We start from the raw sequence: 20,170 nt of genomic DNA, 5'->3' as shown, positions 1-20,170 counted from the left end.
GTTCCTGATTTTGTGCATGTTGGTCTACTGTCATGGCTTACTGGTGACACTTAATGGAACTGAGCTATCATTAATACACCTGTGCTTCCCCTCAAGTCCAAATATGTGCTGTGAAAAAGGTCTATTCAGTCCAAGATCAAAATGAAATCCAAGCAAAACAATGGGAAAATGTGAAGGCAATAACTTATCGCAAGGTAAATGGTCTGCACAAATGAGTTTGTATTCATTTTGTCTGTATCACCTCCAGGACTATGCAGATACCTGATTATACCAGTTAATGTTAGCTTCATTGTTTCCTTGATTCAGAATGTGTCAATTATATTGAAACACTGTTTCTTTCTTCTTTTGCTTTCACATTGGCCAACATCCATTGCTGTTCTCACACTAGTATGGAAAAAGGTGCTGATGTAGGTGAAGATATGAATGTGATGTAGGAACAATTAAATTGATGTTCCTACCAATGGTATCAAAGGTAATAATGTGAAGGAATAATCCTGTCAAGCTACTGTCATGTATCTCGCGGGCTTCATTTCTATCATTAGTCATTTGATCTTCAAATACATTCATTTAACTTCTCACAATATTACATCATTGCAACATCAGGATAATTTGTGTGTTTTCATGTAGATGAAAACTCTGTCAGAGCGAGAATTAATTACGCCGTGTAAAATGGGAAAATGGGAGGTGTCTACTCTTCAGCTCTCTTCTCTGCTTGGGAGAAGCAGATTTAGGTCAGGGAGATTTGGGGGGGGTAGCAGAGCAGCTGGAGAGCTTGTTCTGGACTGTCAGAGCTGCCCTGTATACCATCTGGATGGGCTGATAGTGCTGCAAAGCCAGTTATCCTCTTTAAAGAACGGTGTGGATCTCCATAGCAAGAAGTCTCCAGTGCAACTCTACCTATGGTGCATCCAAACCAAACTTTAGGTTATCACATCACTGCTCCTCTCCATTATGATGGTACATTCACTTTCACCTGTATGCCCACTGATACACCACACACAGACACAAATGTAACTGAGAATGGTGTCCAAGTGTCCAACAGTCAGGACTTCCAGAATTTATTAACTGTTCACTACAGAAAGTGCTTTTTCCTTTAAACAGCTATGAACAGTCTCCTTGCCGTCAGCCCTCCATGTCAGGGCAGTCATGCCCAGGTTGTCCAGACCATTTCCACAAAGTCACCCCAGCAGGCACAACTTTCATGCTCAGAGCAGCCCTTTATGCTTCAGTAACAGCTAATCGGTACAGACAGATGCAGACTGAACACTTAACACAGAAAGCTTTTTCAGCCACGATTCACTTGTCAGATTTGAAAAGTGTAATGCAAGTTTGCGTGCTCAGATATCAGTGTGTGACAGGCAGTTTGAGTGTTGGTGTGAAAGCATCTGCGTTCCTACCTCTCTTCCTTGATGCAACTCACATTTGTCTCTGGTTCAGAGGATTTCTGATAAAGCCAATTTAACAGAAATGCCCAAATAGTGAATAACATTTCCCCTTGTGGGATTAATAAAATATCTATCTATCTATCTATCTATCTATCTATCTATCTATCTATCTATCTATCTATCTATCTATCTATCTATCTATCTATCTATCCATCTATCCATCTATCTATCTATCTATCTATCTATCTATCTATCTATCTATACAGCTGATGAGACAATCCTCTTTTTTTATTCCTAAATCCACTTCTTGTTCAGATGCCATTTACTGTAGTAATCGTGCCTCAAGCACCACTTCTCAGCCTGTTGTGGAGCACTCTTGCTAAGTGGAAGGTGAAAATGAACATCGCACCCCTCAATTAAGTCTGAGGCGCCTGTTATCATACCTTTGATTTTATCCCTGAGTTTTAATATGTTTTGTGTCCGTGTTAATGAGCACATAATCCACTCTTAATGCAGACAACTTTCACGTGTTTTATAGTGTGGGTTATGAAGCCCAGACAGTGATTTACACACTATTGTACAGTTGGTATTTTTAGTATCTAAGCAGTGTATTTATTGAAAGGTGCTCAAATTCTGATTATAAACTAAAGTTTCTGATACATTATCAGATCTAAACTGGTGTAAATGGAGTTTTTGATCTCATGGATTTTTTTCTGTTTTACTCAGTATTTATGCATTTTACCATTAGGAAAAAACACACTTGAAACATTAACAGATTGTCCTTGAAAACTCTTTTTTGATATTTACTTCTGCCAAGGTGACTTTGTTTGTTTGTTGGTTTGTTGGCATGATTTAGAAAAAAAAAACGACCAGCCTGATTCATGAAATTTGATGGAAAGGTTGGCCAAGTAAAAACCCATTAAATTTTGGAGAGGATCCAAATCACGTGGCAAATCCCCAATTTTTTTTTCTCACTTTCAACATGATTGTGCCAATATGGCATTTGGTCTACTAACTGCCATACATCTTAAAATCCAGTAGATGTTAGAAAACTTAAATAGTGACAAATCATAGGCTACTCCAGAATTACAATTACTCTATATCCACATTCACAGGCACCAGTAATCCTCTAGGATACATGTGTACTTGTACAAACTTAATACAGCAAGCAGTTGTTATGGATCATTCAGGGACAGTGGTTTCATTGGGAGAACCAGAATAGGTACGACAGCTGAGATGTGAGGCTTCAGCTGGGTACTAATGTATTTTGACATCATTCTTTTGGAAATATATTCAGACATATGTAGTGGTTGCAGTTGGATTTGCATGTCATAGAAAAGTAGACTATTGGCAGAAGTCTGCGCTCTCACTGCACTTCAAGTTATGTTTTTGAGACAGTGTTCTTGCTATATATATCTCCCATGTAGTTTACTAAGTATGGGATTGTAGTCGTTTGCTCTTGTGCATTATGTCCTTTTGCTTATCTCCACATGGACCACACACTGTGTGTAATGAGTGTGATGAAAGACAATAGATGAGTGATGCACACAGAGCATCTACACATCTGTTATGCTCCTCAGGGGGAGTTTTGAGGGATGCCCAGCCCCTTTGAGAGGTGCTGGGGTGTGGGAAGCTGCAGTTGGGACACGGTGTGGAAACTGCAACCCTCACACACAGCTTTCCACAGCATTACATCATCTCTTCTTGGCCTTTTTCTCCAACCACATCAAATAGTTCACAGACGAGGCCTGTTACAGGGAAGGGTAGTAGTCTACCGGGCTTTTGGTTGCCCTGAAAATGGTCTCCTAGTAATCATGTTTTTTAGCACCTGTAAACTCAAAATCCGATGTTATGATTAAAGATGTTCAGCTACAACACAGTTATAAAAAGTCAACAGTTTGTTTGCCAGGTAAAGATGTGTTTTAATTGACAATCGCACTGCACCACAAATGTCGTTGGCACTGCCTCGTTGGCAGAACAGCAGTCCCGACATGGAGGGCTCCGGCATAACATAATTGTCATTCTGATACCTTTGAAAAGTTTTTCTCATTGTATTTAAAAACTAGTGTGCAGTGTTTTTATGCCTTACATGCATTAATGTATGAGTGAAGCTGGAGATTTTTGATTGTATTTTATTGTCTCACCAATACCAGTAGCAACAGGCGCACACTAAGAGCCTCTGTATCCTTCAACAGTATCCATCATCCTTCAACAACGATTTGTTATATCATTTACCCGGGTCTAAAATCCCCTTTTACATTTCTGACATCAGGAATAGGAGAGGTACTGTTTTATGTTTCGGAAAAATCAGAGTGTCCCAATCCCGGTTTCTATGCGTTATCCTATCACCTCTGTGCCACAGTTATTAAAAAGAGATCAGGGAGGAAGCGTAATAAGTGTGAACATTTATTCCAGGTAGCCGAAACAGGTTTGTGTTTAAATACACATCTTACACACTACTTTCTTTCAAGCACACTGAACCATTTAACGTCCCATGTTGTTTAAATTCAGACTTCCATTTCCCTTTTGATTATAAAGCAGGTGTTTGTGACATATAAATACTGTGAAAGTATCAAAATATTCAGCAACTTTAGAATACCGTGAGTTTGCGATGTCACAAACTTATGCTCATGTCATATGTTTGCCCTCAACATGGCCCACTGTCCAACATTTTATCTCGGAGAAAACATAGAGCGTTCATTTCATTGCGATGCTAGAAAGCTACCAAACTGAAGAAAACCTGTAGTTGGTCTTTGCGCGTGTCACTCAGAAATGAGTGAGCCAATCGGAAGAGAGGGTCGTTGATATCAATGCACCTTAAAGACACAAATGCAAAACAGCTTTTTCTTGGTAAAGCTCCAGAGAGAAGCTTAAGAGGGGAGAAACTACACTGAGAGGATTTTTGGTCCTTAAAACCACAAAATGATCATGTTATGGATATCAAGACTCCAAAAAAATATCGGAAAATCGTAACATATTAATTAATTGTTAATTATAACAACCTTTAACACAGAGTCTTTTGTTTCTTTATTTTCTTTGAAGCAGTGCTGTTTACTTTCTAAACACCCGCTAAGCTGTTTATGACCACCATTCAACTCTGAGTAGCACTTGATAATGACTCAGGTCCTTGTCCAATGAAGTAATTGAATTCAGGCAATGATAAATACAGCAATAAGTCATTGTCGCATTACTGCTGTCTGCATCTTAATATCTGATTGCCTTGTTCTGGTCACAACAAAAAAATTTCCGACAAAAGGGCATGTCTCTGTTTCTGATGTATTTTAGTTGGATGGTGATAGAGATGTTGTGATGTGATGTGATGAATGCTAAATCAAGTCCGATGAAGTGATGAGTCACAGAGGAGTGTATCAGCACTGAGGCCCACTGAAGGCTGCATCTGTATCTGTTCCAGGCTTTATACTGGAGGGGTGGTGTTGGGGGGTTGTGTGAAGCGCAGGGTGCGGGTAGTGATGGATGAGGACCGAGCCCGAGAAGGACGAGGCATGAAATAGAATGAGGATGAAGGACAGAGAAGTCCTGGCCGGCCCAGGGAGGGGGAAGGAGAGTGTGAGACAGAGATGGAGAGACTGAGAGTCGTGAAAGAATGAGGGTCAGAGAGAGACTAACCTACTCTGAAAATTGCTGATGTTTGCTCCTCTGTGCTGCACTGTGGCTTCTCACTTAAATTTGCATTTACTCAGACAATATCAGGTGAGTGTATCCGGTAAGAATTCTTCCTCAGCTGTCAGACCTGTGAAGGTCAACATGTCCATGAAGAAGACACTTGAAAGGCAAAACCTATTAATATCTTTCTACTTTTTTTAAATTCTGAAAACGTTCTCTAAAGATTTGGATGAATATCGCCAAATCCAACGTGGCAACACAATTTTGAGGAAACTGATTGGCAATTTTAGATGTCTTGCTGACAAACAGGAGTGGAAACAAACTCCCTCATTAGATTAGTAAAGATTGGTAATGCAGACAGTTAGGATGCACTTTGAAAAAATAAATGCAGCCCTTTTGTGGCTTTAGATACAGATTTAGTTTCAGCAATTTTAAAGTTCCATTCGACCAAAATGTCCATTAAAATTGTGTTTGTTTTTTTTCATACATTTTTAAAGCTTGGTTCAAGGCAAAAATGTTCCTGCTACCCCAGAGACATCCACTAAGCATTTGAGTGAGTGTTAAGCCTTTAGTCCTGATTCAAATTTAACATTTTGTGTAATATGAAAAATGGACTGCAGACATTTTCAGAATCATTGTGTTTTTTGAGGCCTGTAATTTGTGGAGGATAGCAGAGGAGAGGCTGTGTAATTAAACTAAACTCAATTTTCACATTAAGAAACCATGTCTAAACTTCTCAACCTGCCCCAAATTAAAATATTTCTGTCAGCTTCATGCTGTCCAACATAACACTGGTGAGCAGAAGAACTGGTATTCAGGATGAAGAGAATGACCTCATGCTGGGATAGGAAAACTCAGCGGGCGGTGCGATTCCCAATTTTGTTTCTCCCATCTCATTTCAAGGATTAAGCACGTTCACATATTCTTTACAGTGTCACAGTAATGCAAACATAATTACTTCACTGTTCGCATTAGGGCCTGAGGAGAAACCTCTACTGTGTGCTTTTTCCACTGCATTTCTAATGACCTTCCAAATGGTCATCTATACTGGGAGTCCTGCTGTGGCGCTGCGAATTACTGCTGCATTGTGGGTAGATGAAGCTTTCGTTCTGACTGTGAGCTGTCATGATCTGTTTGAGAAAAGTGGGATTGTATTCATGTGTGTACACACGCATACAGGACTCTCTCCCTCTTACACACACATACACACTTACACACGTACTGTGTGAAGGCAAAGACAGGATTCATCAGTCATTGAGTCGCGCTGATGGTGGCCGCTTAAGGAAGCACTGTCCTTTCTGTCTCTCATGGTCCCTCTCTTACTTTCTCTCCCATTCATTAGTTTATCTGTCACCCCTCATCCCTCTTCAGTTGAACAGCCTCTCCTCTCTCTCTTCCTGGTCACTCGAGTGTGGCCTGACCTTCCTTGGGTCGTCTTCCTGTCTGCAGCAGGCCAGTAGGGGAGAAGGGGCCGGCTGTTAGCAGGCTAGCCAGATGGCCTGGTCTAGCCTGGGACTGGAGCAGAACCCACTGGCCAAACTGGTAAGTGTGGGAGCAGACAGGAGCTCTGTGGGGAGCAGTTTCACCAACACTGCTACTCCTCCCACGGTCAAAAATGCTAATTAGCCATCTTTAGACAGGTGAATGGACGGCCCTGGATTTTAGTGTTGCAGCTTTAGTGTGGATTCAGAGCCGCTTTGTCACAGGTGTTGCTTTTTTCCACTCTTCTGTTGCACACTCTTAGCTGACAGGAGGCTGAGCAGGAGTGGGATGAAGATGATTAGAGTAGAAAAGTCAAACCGATGACAAGCAGGTTTGACAGCAGGGGAGGAAGCTGGTGGGGTGGATGGGGGATGGTGAGGGGGTGTGAGAGGCAGCATGTGTGAAGAGTTTAATAGGAAAGGACTGGAGTGTTCCTGTCCTTGGAGTAGAGTCAAACCCCCTACGACTTCCCTCTTCTGCTACATCAGCTACCTAACCTCCACATCATGCGCATCAATAGCACGGGCTTCCTGTATGTCTTGAAGTAGTTGCCGTACCTTGCCTGAGGTTAGCTACTCGTTAATAAAGGATCTCAAATCACGGTCTGCTTTACATAACCCATGTTTCAAAGGAAGCAGGGAGCACAGCTGCTTGACTCGGCCACTCTCGAAACATCTCCTGCATGCAAATGAAGTCATCTTGCTGATACACTAGAGTGGTGCCGGTTATCTGAGTGGTCAGGGTGAGGGAGGACAACTAATCCTGGTGAGGTAACAACAGCGCTACTTTCCTGTAACTGAGCTCTCTGTATTTCGACCCACAAGTCAGGTGTTGAGATGAAAGAGAGGCCTGCCTGTGCTACATGGCTAATTTGAGGGTTTAACACCTGTTCTACCAAAGCCCATTAATCCTAATCCTGCTTTAACCCCTTTGATCTGAAGTTGGAGTGATTTAAGGAGTGGACTGGCCTAATCCCTTCACAACAGTGACCAGAAATTACAGACGCTTGATGGGAGCAGCTGCCTTCTACAGTATCTGCTGTAATCACCACCACAACTTTGTGTTTCTTTACTTTTCCTTTGTTGCTCTGCTCATGGAGTCATTACTGAATCCTTTTGTTCAGCGCTCCTCTCTCCCCACTTGAAAGGGTTAATTCCCAGTTGATGTGCTCTCACTGGATTAGATTAGCAGGGGCAGGAAGCGCTGTCATTGGCATAATAAGCCTTAAGCATTAAGGTATTATAGTTTGATCATCAGAGAAAAAAATATTTTGTTGAAGCAAACGCCACAGTATGTGGGCCAGGCTTTGGCTCAGTCACACTTAGCTTTTATGAATGTGGATTTTAACAGCAACCAAACGAGGCGCTACAGAGGATCTTAGGAGTAGTAAAATATTTGCACAGTTATTTGCTGTTAATTGTAGTCTGTTCAAGAGATCATCAGTCATAAATTGCAGCTTTAATGCTTTAATGTGCTTATTATGATTACCAGATTGTGGTGTGTGACTGAGTGTGTGTGTGGGTGAGTAACACATGGATACATTTGATATGGGAGAGAAAGGAAAAAGAGACTGTGGGAGAATTTAGAAAGATCTGGTGTGGTGATGCTGGTGGGAAGAAAGGTAATTGAAAAAGAGAGGCTTACGTTTGGTTTTGGGGTTTTCTAAATGAGGGAGTAGAGATGGGTGGGTCTGACCACGGCATGGTTCTGTGTGTTTTTATGTGCGTGTGTGTATTTGTATTCGTGGAAGCAGATAGACACAAACACATTAGAATACATTGTCCTGTTCCATCTCTATGTTTAGTGTATAGACGGAGTAGGACCACACAGGATCTCATGCGTCGGAGTATGTGGCAAGGCAGTGATTATTGATCCTGCCGCAGACGTTAAACCCCAGCGCCTATTTAACTGCCTCTCTGATTGAAACAATATGCTGGAGCCTGTTTCATCCATGTCCAAGACCACTGAATTATTAAACACATCTCTAAAGCAAAGGTCCCTCTCTTTGCATAATGTTGTAACACAAATCTACTGTTGAGCGACTCCACTAGATAAACAAGCCCTTCTTCATTAGTGTGATTGGAAGAAGAAAAAGAACGAAGGGGAAAATGAGGGCATGGGACTTAGAGAATAAAAAGATTATAATCATATGTCTTAATCACACATGAAGAATGTGAAGAATCACTGATTACACTACATAATGTCTCCAAAGAAAAATAGCTTTCAATAGCGATTTTCATTATCACACGCTTCACTGAATACAGATAAGGGTGTTTATGTTATCTCTGTGGGACTGAAGTTGTTTTTGGGTATATCAGGACACAAAGAAAACATTTACACTCCAGGGGCCTCAGTAAAAATGTTTATGAATGGATGCATGGATGTACGTCAATGCTATTTTATGACCTCAAACCACAAGTAACAAATTAACTCCATTTCACACATGAAGAGGCCAGCGGCAGTTTTGCCTTATGACAAGCACTCAGCCCACAGATTTCCTTTTTCACGCAATTATAATACCATCTTTTTATCATTTACCATTAATACATGTTTTTACTTCTTACTCATTGGGAGGCTCATCAAAGCATATCACAGTGTGAGGCGGATGTGGCAAATGTCTACAAATAAGATTTGTAGACACGGAGAAAAAAAACGGTGTTGCAAGAAATACCAAAAAATAGCCGGTCTTCACTGATGGAAATAGGTGTGGCCAATGTGGATAAGTACATGTTGGATCCAAGAACTCCAGGGGAAAAAAAAAGAAGTAGTTTTGCATTTGCATCACAGTTTAGGACGTGATTGAAAGATTAATTTGCTTTACAATTAAAAATCATTTTGGCATTATCTGCACAAAGAACTAATCTGCAGGGATTGAAAGTATTACATCCTCGGCTAGCACAAATGATAACATAAATTGTATTAGTGTGCAGTAGCTAAAAGATCATTGTCTGTTTTTTTCTTCCCACATTTATTCTTGCGCTGCAGTCTTTGTCATACCTGCATGATTGGTTGATGGAGGATGTGGGCAGCCATGTGCCCAACACGCCCTCCGAATTAAACAATATAATTGGGACACATAGAGGCTATTTTATGATCTGATGCCATGGTCAAGGTTTGGTGAGATGTATCCCCAAAAATAACTTAAGTAGGGAAAGATCATGGTTCAGGTTAAAATAGAGGACCTTTGTCGTTATGGTTACTATAATAACCACTTGGTTAAGGTTAGGAACGTCCCCGGTAATGCCCAACCTTTTGATGACCCAGCTAGCCACACTGAACTACTCCCTCTCGTTCTATAACAACATCAATTCTTCCTCCTTTGCTCCCAACACACAAAACTCCTAATTACTGCAGCTGCAGTAGAGCTTTGTCACTTTGAACGTAAACAAATGTTTTTTTTTTTGGTCACTCAACTGGAACGAATTCTGCTCTTGTATTTTTTGGGAAGACAATTCCACCTGCCTCCTCTGATACATATTCAGTCACTTCTTTTATTGGAAATCTACCATAAAAAAATAGATTCCTAGTGCAGCAGATTCTCATTTAGAAAGACAGCCATTTGTATTGGTTAGAACGATGCAGTAACCACAACCAGGACTGTACCCAGGTCTGTGCACAGGTGAGCGAATGTTTTGCCCCATTCCACCTGTGTCAGTCTGCTTCTACAATGTCTCAATGATGCTGAATGTAATGTCACACGAAATGAGACCATCTGCTTGCAGAGAATATTGCTGAGTGTGCAACATGCTGACTTGCTGAATTGCTGAATTGAGGGTACAATTTTGTACACTTTAGAAAACAGTTGTTTTCATTCATGACTAAACCACACACTGTTTGAAGTGTTCTTTAAACCATATAGTGAGTACTGATTCCACCAGCTGAGCACTGACCCGAGTTTGAGTGAGTTTTTTGCCATCACTTTTCTCTGCCACGAGTCAAGATGAACCATTGTGCTCCCCGTGGACAAGACCCAGCAAACAAATACGATTTGGAATGGTTTTCAGGGCCTGTAACATCAGCCTTTGCTCAGGGCACGTTGGGTGGTCAGTGCATGTGACCTTCTCATAGCGGGGCTCCATAACCCCCATCCATCCCTATTAGAGGACACTTATCAGGGACAGCAGCGAGAGGGACACACTCCCAGCTGGGCTTCCCTGGAGAAAATACTGTGGCGTGCAGGAAAATATCCCAATGGTGCACTGAGGTGTGTGCACGTGTGCGTGGTGTCTGTGTGTGTGTGTGTGTGTGTGTGTGTGTGTGTGTGTGTGTGTGTGTGTGTGTGTGTGTGTGTGTGTGTGTGTGTGTGTGTGTGTGGAGTTGTTCTCTGCAGATAGGACCCTGTGACTCTGAGATATGCACAGGCTCATTAATTAGAGGCTCTCATTATCCCCCCTCAGGCTCGAGACACTTAATCAACACCAAGCTCCAACTAAGACACATGCATGCATGCGCTCACACACACACACACACACATGCACACCCATCTCACATATTCCACAGCTAGCTAAATTCTGACACAACATCATCCAAGAATACAGCTCTGTAAAAGAGGTGAATGAATGAATGCTGATGAGGGTTATTTGTTTTCAGTGATGTACGGCACAACAAAGTGGTGGGAGTCATTGCTGTTTAACACTTTCATTGTTACAATGTTGTTAAGCATTTCAAAACAGATTCATCCATCTGCCATGTCTCTCTGTGGAAGCAATCCGTCAAATACTGTAAATTATATTCATATGTTATAAATTTTGATGCTGGAAAAAAGATAAATGAGTTTTTTTAAGGCCTTTTCCTTTATGAATCTGGAATTTTTGGGATATTTTTTTGTAATACAAGCGTGAACAGTGTTTAATACTAGACGTTGTGATGAGTATGCTGTGTGTATTGTCACAGGTGCTTCCGTGTTACTATGTAAATGTATGTATGGTACATTAGGGTACATGTCTCTGTGCTCGCTCTTTGGAATTTATTGCTTTGAAACTCAAGCCCTTGTAATTAAAAGGCCGCTGTTTATTCAAAGGAGGGGACAGATAGTGCACAGCGACACTCCAGTGTCGTGACTTAAGAGCGGGTATCTGTGAGGAAATAAATTACCCTCAGACACTCGGAAGCGCTTTTGGAGTGCGGGTCTTCAGCAATGTTTTTTTTTTAAAAGCCTTTTCACAGTTTTTTTTTTTTTTTTTGTCCAAACACTTCCTGTTAGGATCGTGTGGACTTTTGATATCATGTGGAATAAACAGGCAAGAAGACGCATTCATGTAGGCAGCTGTGCATGATACTGTATTAGTTGCCAAATCCTCCTAGTCACACAGGCATGTAGGTCATTTGTTTCTACCCTCAAATACAACGCACAGCAGTGTGTCCTAAATTAGTGTCACCTGGTTAAGTTTAGGCACAAAAACTACATGGTTAGAGTTCGGGAGAGATAATTGTTTTGATTAAATGATCCCTTGAACCACGTTGTGTGTTAAAAGTTACTACTTCCTTAAAGTCATGCAACCTTCATCGTCATGGCAACAGTAAACACCATTTAAAAAAAAAAACTACCCTGTTTCATGGTTGGAAGCGGTTCGCAAACAGCGGTCTCCTGCTCCCAGGTCCACTGTTTTATCGAATCATTCACCCAACTTTCCTCCTTCTTACTGGGAGAAACTCACCTTATGAATATGTCGACGTCATCTGAACTGTGTCATTTCTCTAGAACAGCAGATTGGCATTATCTGTATGACCCCAGAGGTCGCTTAACTTTAGAATGTAACTGTGGATCGTAATAAGCTACTTTTGGGATCGTTTTTTGGGAGGACAGTCGTTTAGACATTAAACTTTTCTGTTTCCACACAGCTGTCTCATATTTGACTATCTTAAGTGGAACTGATTTGTTATGTGCAGGAAAATGAATGCTCTTTGAACCAAAATTACCTTTGTTCATTTCAGCAGAAAATGTGTGCCTTGTGGAAAAATGTAACAGTTGCACGACATTTTACTAGAAACGTTTTACGATTAAGTGAAGCAATGGCAGTGGCATTCCTAAAGTGGTGCCTCTAAAAACTATTTCCCCTCACATTACTCAGTGACAGTATTGTTGCTGTTTTTAATCTGTAGTATTTCAGCAGTGCAAACTCCAAAATAAGCCGTGTTTTGGCAGTTGAAAGAAACATTCAGCGGTAGGGTGATGAACGTCTATGCCTTACATGAATCAATCTTTATTTTAATGCAGGTACTTTATGAGCCAAGCTAACTCTATAGACCGGCCTAACTCACTAGCTTCTGGACAGATCATACATTAGATACATTTTTGAGGGCATGATTGGCATGAACAAGAAAAGGAAGCACAAACTTTTAAACAGCTCCAAGTTGTGGAAAATGAAAGAGGGGGTTTTTGTTTCCCTCTGAAGGCTGGAGTCTGATTTCCTGTGCGGCTGTGATTGGGAAAGCAGAGGCACGCACAGGGAGCCTTGACTCTATATGGAGATGCCAGATGACAGGCTTCAAGAGACTGTTACTGAATAGCACACTGAAGTGGCCTTTGATTGGTCATCAAAAACGCCTTTTAAGAAACAAACATGGTGGGACTTCCGTGTCTGGAGTGTGAGTGGTTGAAAGAAAACATAAATTGTATCTTAGTGGTGTGGTGTGCAGCAGAGCCAACAGGAGACCTTTGATAAGTAGCCACGGGAACAAAAGCATTGTAATCTGTGAGTCAAAATATAGATACTGTAACCTGTAAGCACACAATAACCCCCACCTCTTTGACTACAAATGTGTGCTTTGATCACAGTGGCAGCTGTGGATGCGGTGGTTTTGCCAAACATTTTGTTCATGCTCATCCATGTGGATTACAGAGTGTGTCGTGGACTTCCTGTGCACAGCAGGAGTTTGTCCATAAGGCCATTTGTCAGCTTGTCCCCTCCTCCTACTTGTCTTTTGTTATCTGAGTGACCCCTTGGTGCACTGCAGACCCCGCTGACCCTGATGAGACACTAGCGTATTGACCAACTCACAGCTCCATAGAGTCCATTACCTAAACCAATTTAAATCAGAAGCCTATTGTTTCAACTGATTTCACTGCACCTCAATATCGACCATTTCCTTAATTCACCTTTCTCCTATTTTGAGATAATTCCTCAGGATTCTGTTAATGTTACTGTTGATGCTGTCATGTAGAAATGATTACTCTGCTTTTGTATTGCAGCAGCTGTGTTCAGCTCCAGCAAATCTGATTGAACTAATGATAGCCTTTCTGTTTCCAAACTGTTTTCACTCTGACTGCGGCAGCGATTGTGGTTCGAATAACCATGGCCTCCATTTTTAATTTCAGTCATCCCACTTTGAAAATGAATGACAACGTCAGTTTTTAAGCATGGAAGAGCTGCAGATATTTTCTCATTCCAGCCAAACAATGCCTAACAAACATCTTTGGCAGTGTTATGTATCTGATAGCAATGTGTGGTAAAGGATTGCACAGTATACTGCATGTGACAGCTGCTCTCAGCAGGAGGAAACAGGGGAAGTGTCTCCAGCGTCCAAGGTTCTCCGTCCTTTGTGAGTTGTGCCTTTTATGCATGAATTCCATCGACTGTTTCCAAGAAAATCATCAAGGACAGTAGTTTGTGCTGATAGAGAGCAAGGCAGCTGTGAAGTGTGGTGTTATTCGAATCTCCTTTGCTCATTAGCACCTGTTTACACTGTGATGAGCTTGTGCATTGCCGGTTTTAAAAATACCTATTGAGCAGATGCACTGTGACACTTTATTTCAAGTATCCGACACGTTTTAATGTCATGGATAGCAAATATCTTTAGGAATAAATGAAAATGTAATGTTTTAGCAAAACTTGAAATGCTTACAGGGAGGTGGTAATATCAAATGAGTATTGTAGTGATGTCATTGGACATAAACCAAGTAAATGTGGACATTAGCTGCTGAAACATCTTATGGGTGACTATTTGAACTTCAGCGATGTTCATTGAAACTCTATTGAAACTATTATTATATGTAAAGTATAAGCTAACAACAACTTTCACATTATAAACAAATTTAGCTTTGACCCGGAGGGAGGACATTCCATCCACAAATCACCAAATCCAAGGTTAGTGTTCTGTATATACAGTATTTTGGAGGGGCACGAGAGAGAGCCACGGAGAGAGACTGATCAGTGGTTTAGGACCTGGGAAAGTGTCCTTCAGCACCGCACCAACGCACAGTCCGCCTCCTGTCTGGGCGGCACCGTCAGCTCGGTGCGTAAACGTAAAGCACACATTTTTGGCAAATCTGTGACCGGCGGCGCTATGACCCTGCTACCTCCTGCTTGCTCAGCTCCGCTGCTCGAACTCTGTAAACTGGGAGGCTGGAGGAGCGCAGGGAAGGAAGTCATCAGAGTGCTGTAGTCCAGTTTGTTGCTGTTGCAGGATTCAGGATATCCTTCCAGCTCCTCACAGAAATTCCAGGGATTTTTTTTGGTGGTTGTACCCCCTCCTTCCCGTGAAAGTAATCTCCCTGCTTGTCGCGCCGTCTCCACCGAGCTCTGCTGGACTATTTTCTCCACGAATACTTCTAAAAGTCTCTTTTGACCGCTGAAAAGGAGGATTTGACCACCGTGATGACTATTTCTGCATTTTGGCACACATTTCGCCTTCCTACCGTTTCCTCGGGATCGAAGAGGACAGACTGGACATAGATTATCCGTACTGCGCTGGACTAACACTGAAGCCAACTAAGAAAGATGACCTCGTTTTGAAAAAGTTTAAGAATACATTTTTCCTAATACACCATCCGGATTGGTCCTGGAGGCGCCGATCCTGCGTGTCGAGTGAGGAGGGAGTGGGTTCAAAACGGACTCTTACTTTGGATTTACGCACAGGAACCTATCACCCAAACACTGTCAGTCGACGCCATGTGTCTCTGATTTATTCTCCGATGTCAACTGTGGATTTAACCGCTGTATGATTTGTGTTGACTGTGCTGTCTCCCCCCAAAATTGCCGCAAAGCTGAGACTGGCACACCATCATGCATCGCTTCTTGGAGAAAATCTGCTGCAAAATCGAGGGAAGTCGAGAGGCAGCATGACTTGCGCACTGGATTTCTTTGAATCTACATTCCATTCTCATATAAGATCTTAATGCTGTTCAATTTTGGTTTACAAATATGATGAAATGGCAGCCCCGGAAGAAGGTGAGTCTCTAATATCTTCTCCAGTTATTACGATAAATACATTTCTGTGGTAGATCAGAAGTTGGAGGAAGCGGTTTCGGATACAGATTGCTGTTCCGTCAATTCGTTTACTACAAATGATAATACCCATAGGTAGTAAGCACTACAGTGCCATGCCGTACTGTACTTAACTGAAGTGAACTGCAACCAAACGACAAATAAGTTTCTATTCCCCACTTGGGTCTTTCTTTCTATTTGTACTTGTTTTTTGTCCTAGTCCGTGTAATCATAAGAGACTAATCCGCTGTTTTACATTGTTCTGTATATAACATACTGGTACATTAAAGGTGCACATCCTCGGGTAAAAGAATTGCTTATGTCAGTAGATGTTAATCTCTTATACTCTAACCTGTGATATGTGTGTTGTGCACGTCTTTAGACAGACAGGCCTGCATTCTTGATCTGAACTAATCAAGACATCAGAGGTTAATGTATCCGGGAGTGAACCTATGGAGTATTGGTCATGGACATGGTCCAATTCAGCGTCAAAAAGAAAAAAACTCTCCGAGATTAAAAAAATGTAGAATGAAACATTCTACAATATGTGCTCCTAAAAGTTTCAGGATGAACTGCCACCCCTTCTTAGATTAATCTTTTAGAGAACTAAAACATGTTTATTGGTTTTCATGATTGGACATACATTTTCTCTTCAAGTTTGTATTATTATTGCTCTCTCTCATTGCTCCATTTTCATAGCCTGAGGGGTATTACAGCATGGAAAATATCTGAAAATCATCTGGGGTCTATAAAAAAAAATTGGTAGCACAAAAAAAATGGCTGTGCTTCGGATTTGTACCAGCAGGGGGCACTTGTCTGACAAGAAACAGTCTACAGACTTTACACTGAGCTGGAGTGGAAGAAAGAAAAATGAAAGGATGAGTAACTCCTTTTGTTCCTTTATCAACATTTTTGGATCTTTTTTATTTCACTTTTCCAAAAAGACTTTGTTCAACAGCATAAACAGACAGTACATAACTTGCTCTGCTGGAGCACGATGATGAAGTTTTGTTTTTCTAATTACCCAGTATGAAGTGCACTTGTAACTGATGATAGAAACAGTGTAAACTACTACTGGTGCTGGTAATGACATACGATATGCTGTCTCCTAAATTAATGTCTCTATTTTGTTTGTTCTGCATCACATGTCATTAGTTTGGATAATCTCATCCTTAAAGATGACATGAAAGTAAATTATCAAACCCAAGCTCCTTAATGTTGAATTATCAGCAGAGAAATAAATTCTGTGAGCATGCTCTAATGATTTCTACAGCTGTGCAGTGTATCTGCCAGAATCATCCATGAGACCCCCCTGTGAGGACTAAAAGCCTTTCCTCACTGCAGGAACTGATTCCTAGCCACACTGCAGTCATCTGTGCTCAACTTGAAAAAAAAAATCCTAAAAGTGACACTGTCCTCCATATGTAGATTCGTTTTCATAGATTTCATTGAGGTGAACACACTAAATCACTCATTTTGGTGGCTTTCATCAAGAAGGAAAATGGTTCCCCTGTTTTGTGTGATGTTGATTAATTAACCTGTTGGCGATGTTGGATGCTAGATGCATATGTATGAGCACAAGCACTTAGAGCAGGAAACACCGACCCACGAACATATAGTGTCCAATATTTTGAATTACTTTGCACGCACGTAGTGTGTATGTGTTTTTGTGCGTGTCTGACATTGTCCCTTCACCCTGAACTCTGGTTCACTGCCAAGGATGTTGTCTGACAAAGATATTGCAAAATAGCAGGCAGGACAGTGGAATAAAAAAACAAAACAGCTTTTGTGCTCCACATTGTAAAGAAAGCAATTTCTTTAGAATGCAATGCCAACTTTAGAAAAAAATGCTCACACAATAATGTCACCAAAGGTCCTTGATTTTTTTTTTCTCCCCGGTTCTTGCTTCTTGTTTATCAGCCGTTCAATCTGTCTTTACTCCACTTGTAGAGCGATCGGGGTCAATAGAAATTGAGGGAGAATCATATTGATTCAGGCTGAGTGTCCAGTCCACCTCCTTATAATGGATTACACTAATGAGTCAAAATTCCAAATCTGTAATGTTGAATAGAAGAGAGCAATTCCCTTAATGTTGCCGGTCGAAAGCTCTATCTGTTCTGGAAAGAGAATAAGAGTAAAATACTTAAATTTTCAGTGGATTGTGTAATTAACTTTCTCTTCCTGTGATTTGATGGACTTCCCTGAACAACTGAGCTGAATAAGAAAGACTGTCTATTATAAAATGTTGAAACATCAAAAAGGAGGCAGATGACTAAAGGCTGGCACAGACATGTATTTCTGATAATGGTTAGATAAGGCTATCTGTCCAGTGATCCAGTGATAATCAATGTTTTCTGTAGAGATTGCCTGTTTGATGGGCTTAAAAGCCAACAGCAACAGTGTGCAGGTGGCTCCTTTCCATTTTAAATTAAGACACTCTTATGTTTCATGTTTGTGAGGATAAGAAATACTTCTGGGGATGGCGGGGTGTGCAGCAGTGGCCACTGCAGTCCTCTTTGGTTGTCCTGCATTAGCGGAAAGTAAGCTTTTAAAAACATGGACAGTGGCTGTCCTGGGAAAGGCAACTCAGTGAGTCCGGTAAGAGGTGCCTGCCCTGCACTGACACTTACAAAAGCCACTAGGTTACATTTAGAGAATGAAGAATACTGCTTTTCTTATGTCAGCATATTTGTTTAGGCACTAATTGTGGGCCCCAACGGCTTGGCAAGTTTCTATCTGAATCAGACACGAGTAATTTTCCTTGTCCGTGACTTTTACACAAAATTGGTTCAGGCTTCTTCTTTTTTGCTGCCAAATATTTTTTCAAATCATCATCACCTCATGCTATCGTGAGCAGAATTGCTCACAACCTGTTAATATGTTGGGTTGTCTCATGTTACAAAGCCAGGCTCTGCATTCAGAGTTCACATTATGCCTTGTGGCAGTGTGACCAAGTCAGAAGGAAGTGACTGTTTGTTTTAGTGGTCATGCCAGATGTTGCTGTGGGCTCCACACGGTTCACATAAGGCCTTCTCACCTGAGAGCGACTGGATTCCCTGCTCATGTGTCCATGGCCAGACTCACTGCGAGCTCTGACTTTTAGCATCAGCAGGCGCACTCTTACATCTCGGACCACGTTCATTGGCTATTTACCCCCGGGATTTTTCTCATGCTGCTTTTCCCTTTTTGATTTGGTATTATTTATGAGCTCACTGGTGGGGGTAAAGGGCTATCTCTCCCCCAGTGCTCCCTCAGTCCCTGTGACGTCTCATGGCTGGCAGCAGCACAGCAGTTTTGGAATACATTTACAGCAGGGGAAAACCTGTCAGAATAGGAAGAGAAATGCTGGAAGAAACATTGCCGAGGAGAGAAGAAAGCAGGCAAGGCTTGTCACTGAGGGGGGGAAGACTCACCTGGGAGAAGCTGAGAGTGCTGGACAAAGATTGAGATACATCAGGGAACAAATGAATGGGGGCTAGATTGTAGGATTGTAGGAAATAAGGAGATAGATGGGTGGATATTGTGGAAACTAGATTGGTTCGCTGTAGAGCTGTAGACATTGATAGAATCTGAGATGGTTAGAATCCGAGTGAGAGAAAATGGGGAAGGGTTGGAGACTAGAGAATAAGATGGTGCAGAGGAAATTTAGGAGTGAGAGGCCCTAGAGTGATGCAGCAGGTATAATTAATGATAGGGAGTGATAGCACCTGCTGTTCCTGATGCTGTGCAGTATTTACGGCCCAGCATGCCAAGTGGAACGGGATGTGGCTGCGTGGCCAGCCCCCTGGCCCATCCTCCTGGGGTGTGAAAAGATAGGGTGGGGGCGGGGTCAAGTAAGGAGGAGGGGTAGCGTGGGGAACATCGACTCAGCAATACAGCAGAAATGTATGTGCTGTACTTGCTCTGTTAATCCCAGTCCACCGCCTCCCACTGGGAGAGCTGGACAGAGATGGAGGACAGAAAGCTTCCTGGAATGCGCGGCCTCCGTTACTCTTCTCTTTTTTGGCATTTGTTTGCCTTTATCAGATAGGAGCAGTAGACAGACAGGAAATGTTGGGAAATATATGCAGTAAAGGTCCAGGAACCAAACTGGGGACTCACTGCAGACAGTGTTTGCACCCATGTGATATGTGCTCCAACCACCCGGCTGTTGGGTCGCCCCAGGCCTCCCTTTGTCTTACGGTGATGCAGTGGTCTGCAGTATGCACAAGCTGTAGGCATATGCCTGGTAAGGTACTCTTGGGAGTCCACTGTCAAAATACAAGAGGATACACAATAACTGGGCTATCCTGCTCTCATTAATCCTCATTCCTGGGACCATCACATTCCTCTGTGAGTGTTCAGATGGATTTTTGGATAGCAAGTGGTAAATACGAAAATTGATTTATGTGTTGAACGGAGCACTCATTTCTGATTTGCTACACCTCTCCTTTCCCCCCCAGTGCTTCTGTTTGAGCAAATGGACCCATGTTT

At 41.9% G+C, this 20,170-nt stretch overlaps 1 protein-coding gene across 2 annotated transcripts in view; it reads left to right on the top strand.

Moving 5' to 3' along the window:
* The window catches only part of LOC138215910 (tetratricopeptide repeat protein 28-like), a 166,368-nt gene that overhangs the window by 38,513 nt on the left and 107,685 nt on the right, over positions 1–20,170 (top strand). Inside the window, exon 1 of one of the 2 annotated variants that reach the window (XM_069178405.1) lies at positions 14,846–15,661. The exons of the other annotated variant lie outside the window; for it this stretch is intronic. Within the exon in view, the coding sequence (XP_069034506.1) occupies positions 15,635–15,661 (27 nt within the window). The 5' untranslated portion in view covers positions 14,846–15,634. Of the gene's footprint in view, positions 1–14,845; positions 15,662–20,170 lie in introns of those variants that run through there. 2 annotated transcript variants of the gene reach the window in all.

Source organism: Embiotoca jacksoni, unplaced genomic scaffold (genome assembly GCF_022577435.1).
Source record: "Embiotoca jacksoni isolate LCO1_2020_lvr unplaced genomic scaffold, fEmbJac1.0.p SCAF_8, whole genome shotgun sequence".
In the NCBI taxonomy this organism is placed as follows: Eukaryota; Metazoa; Chordata; class Actinopteri; family Embiotocidae; genus Embiotoca; species Embiotoca jacksoni.
Note: the sequence above shows the minus strand (reverse complement) of the source record. Positions and strands in the feature narration are given on the sequence as shown.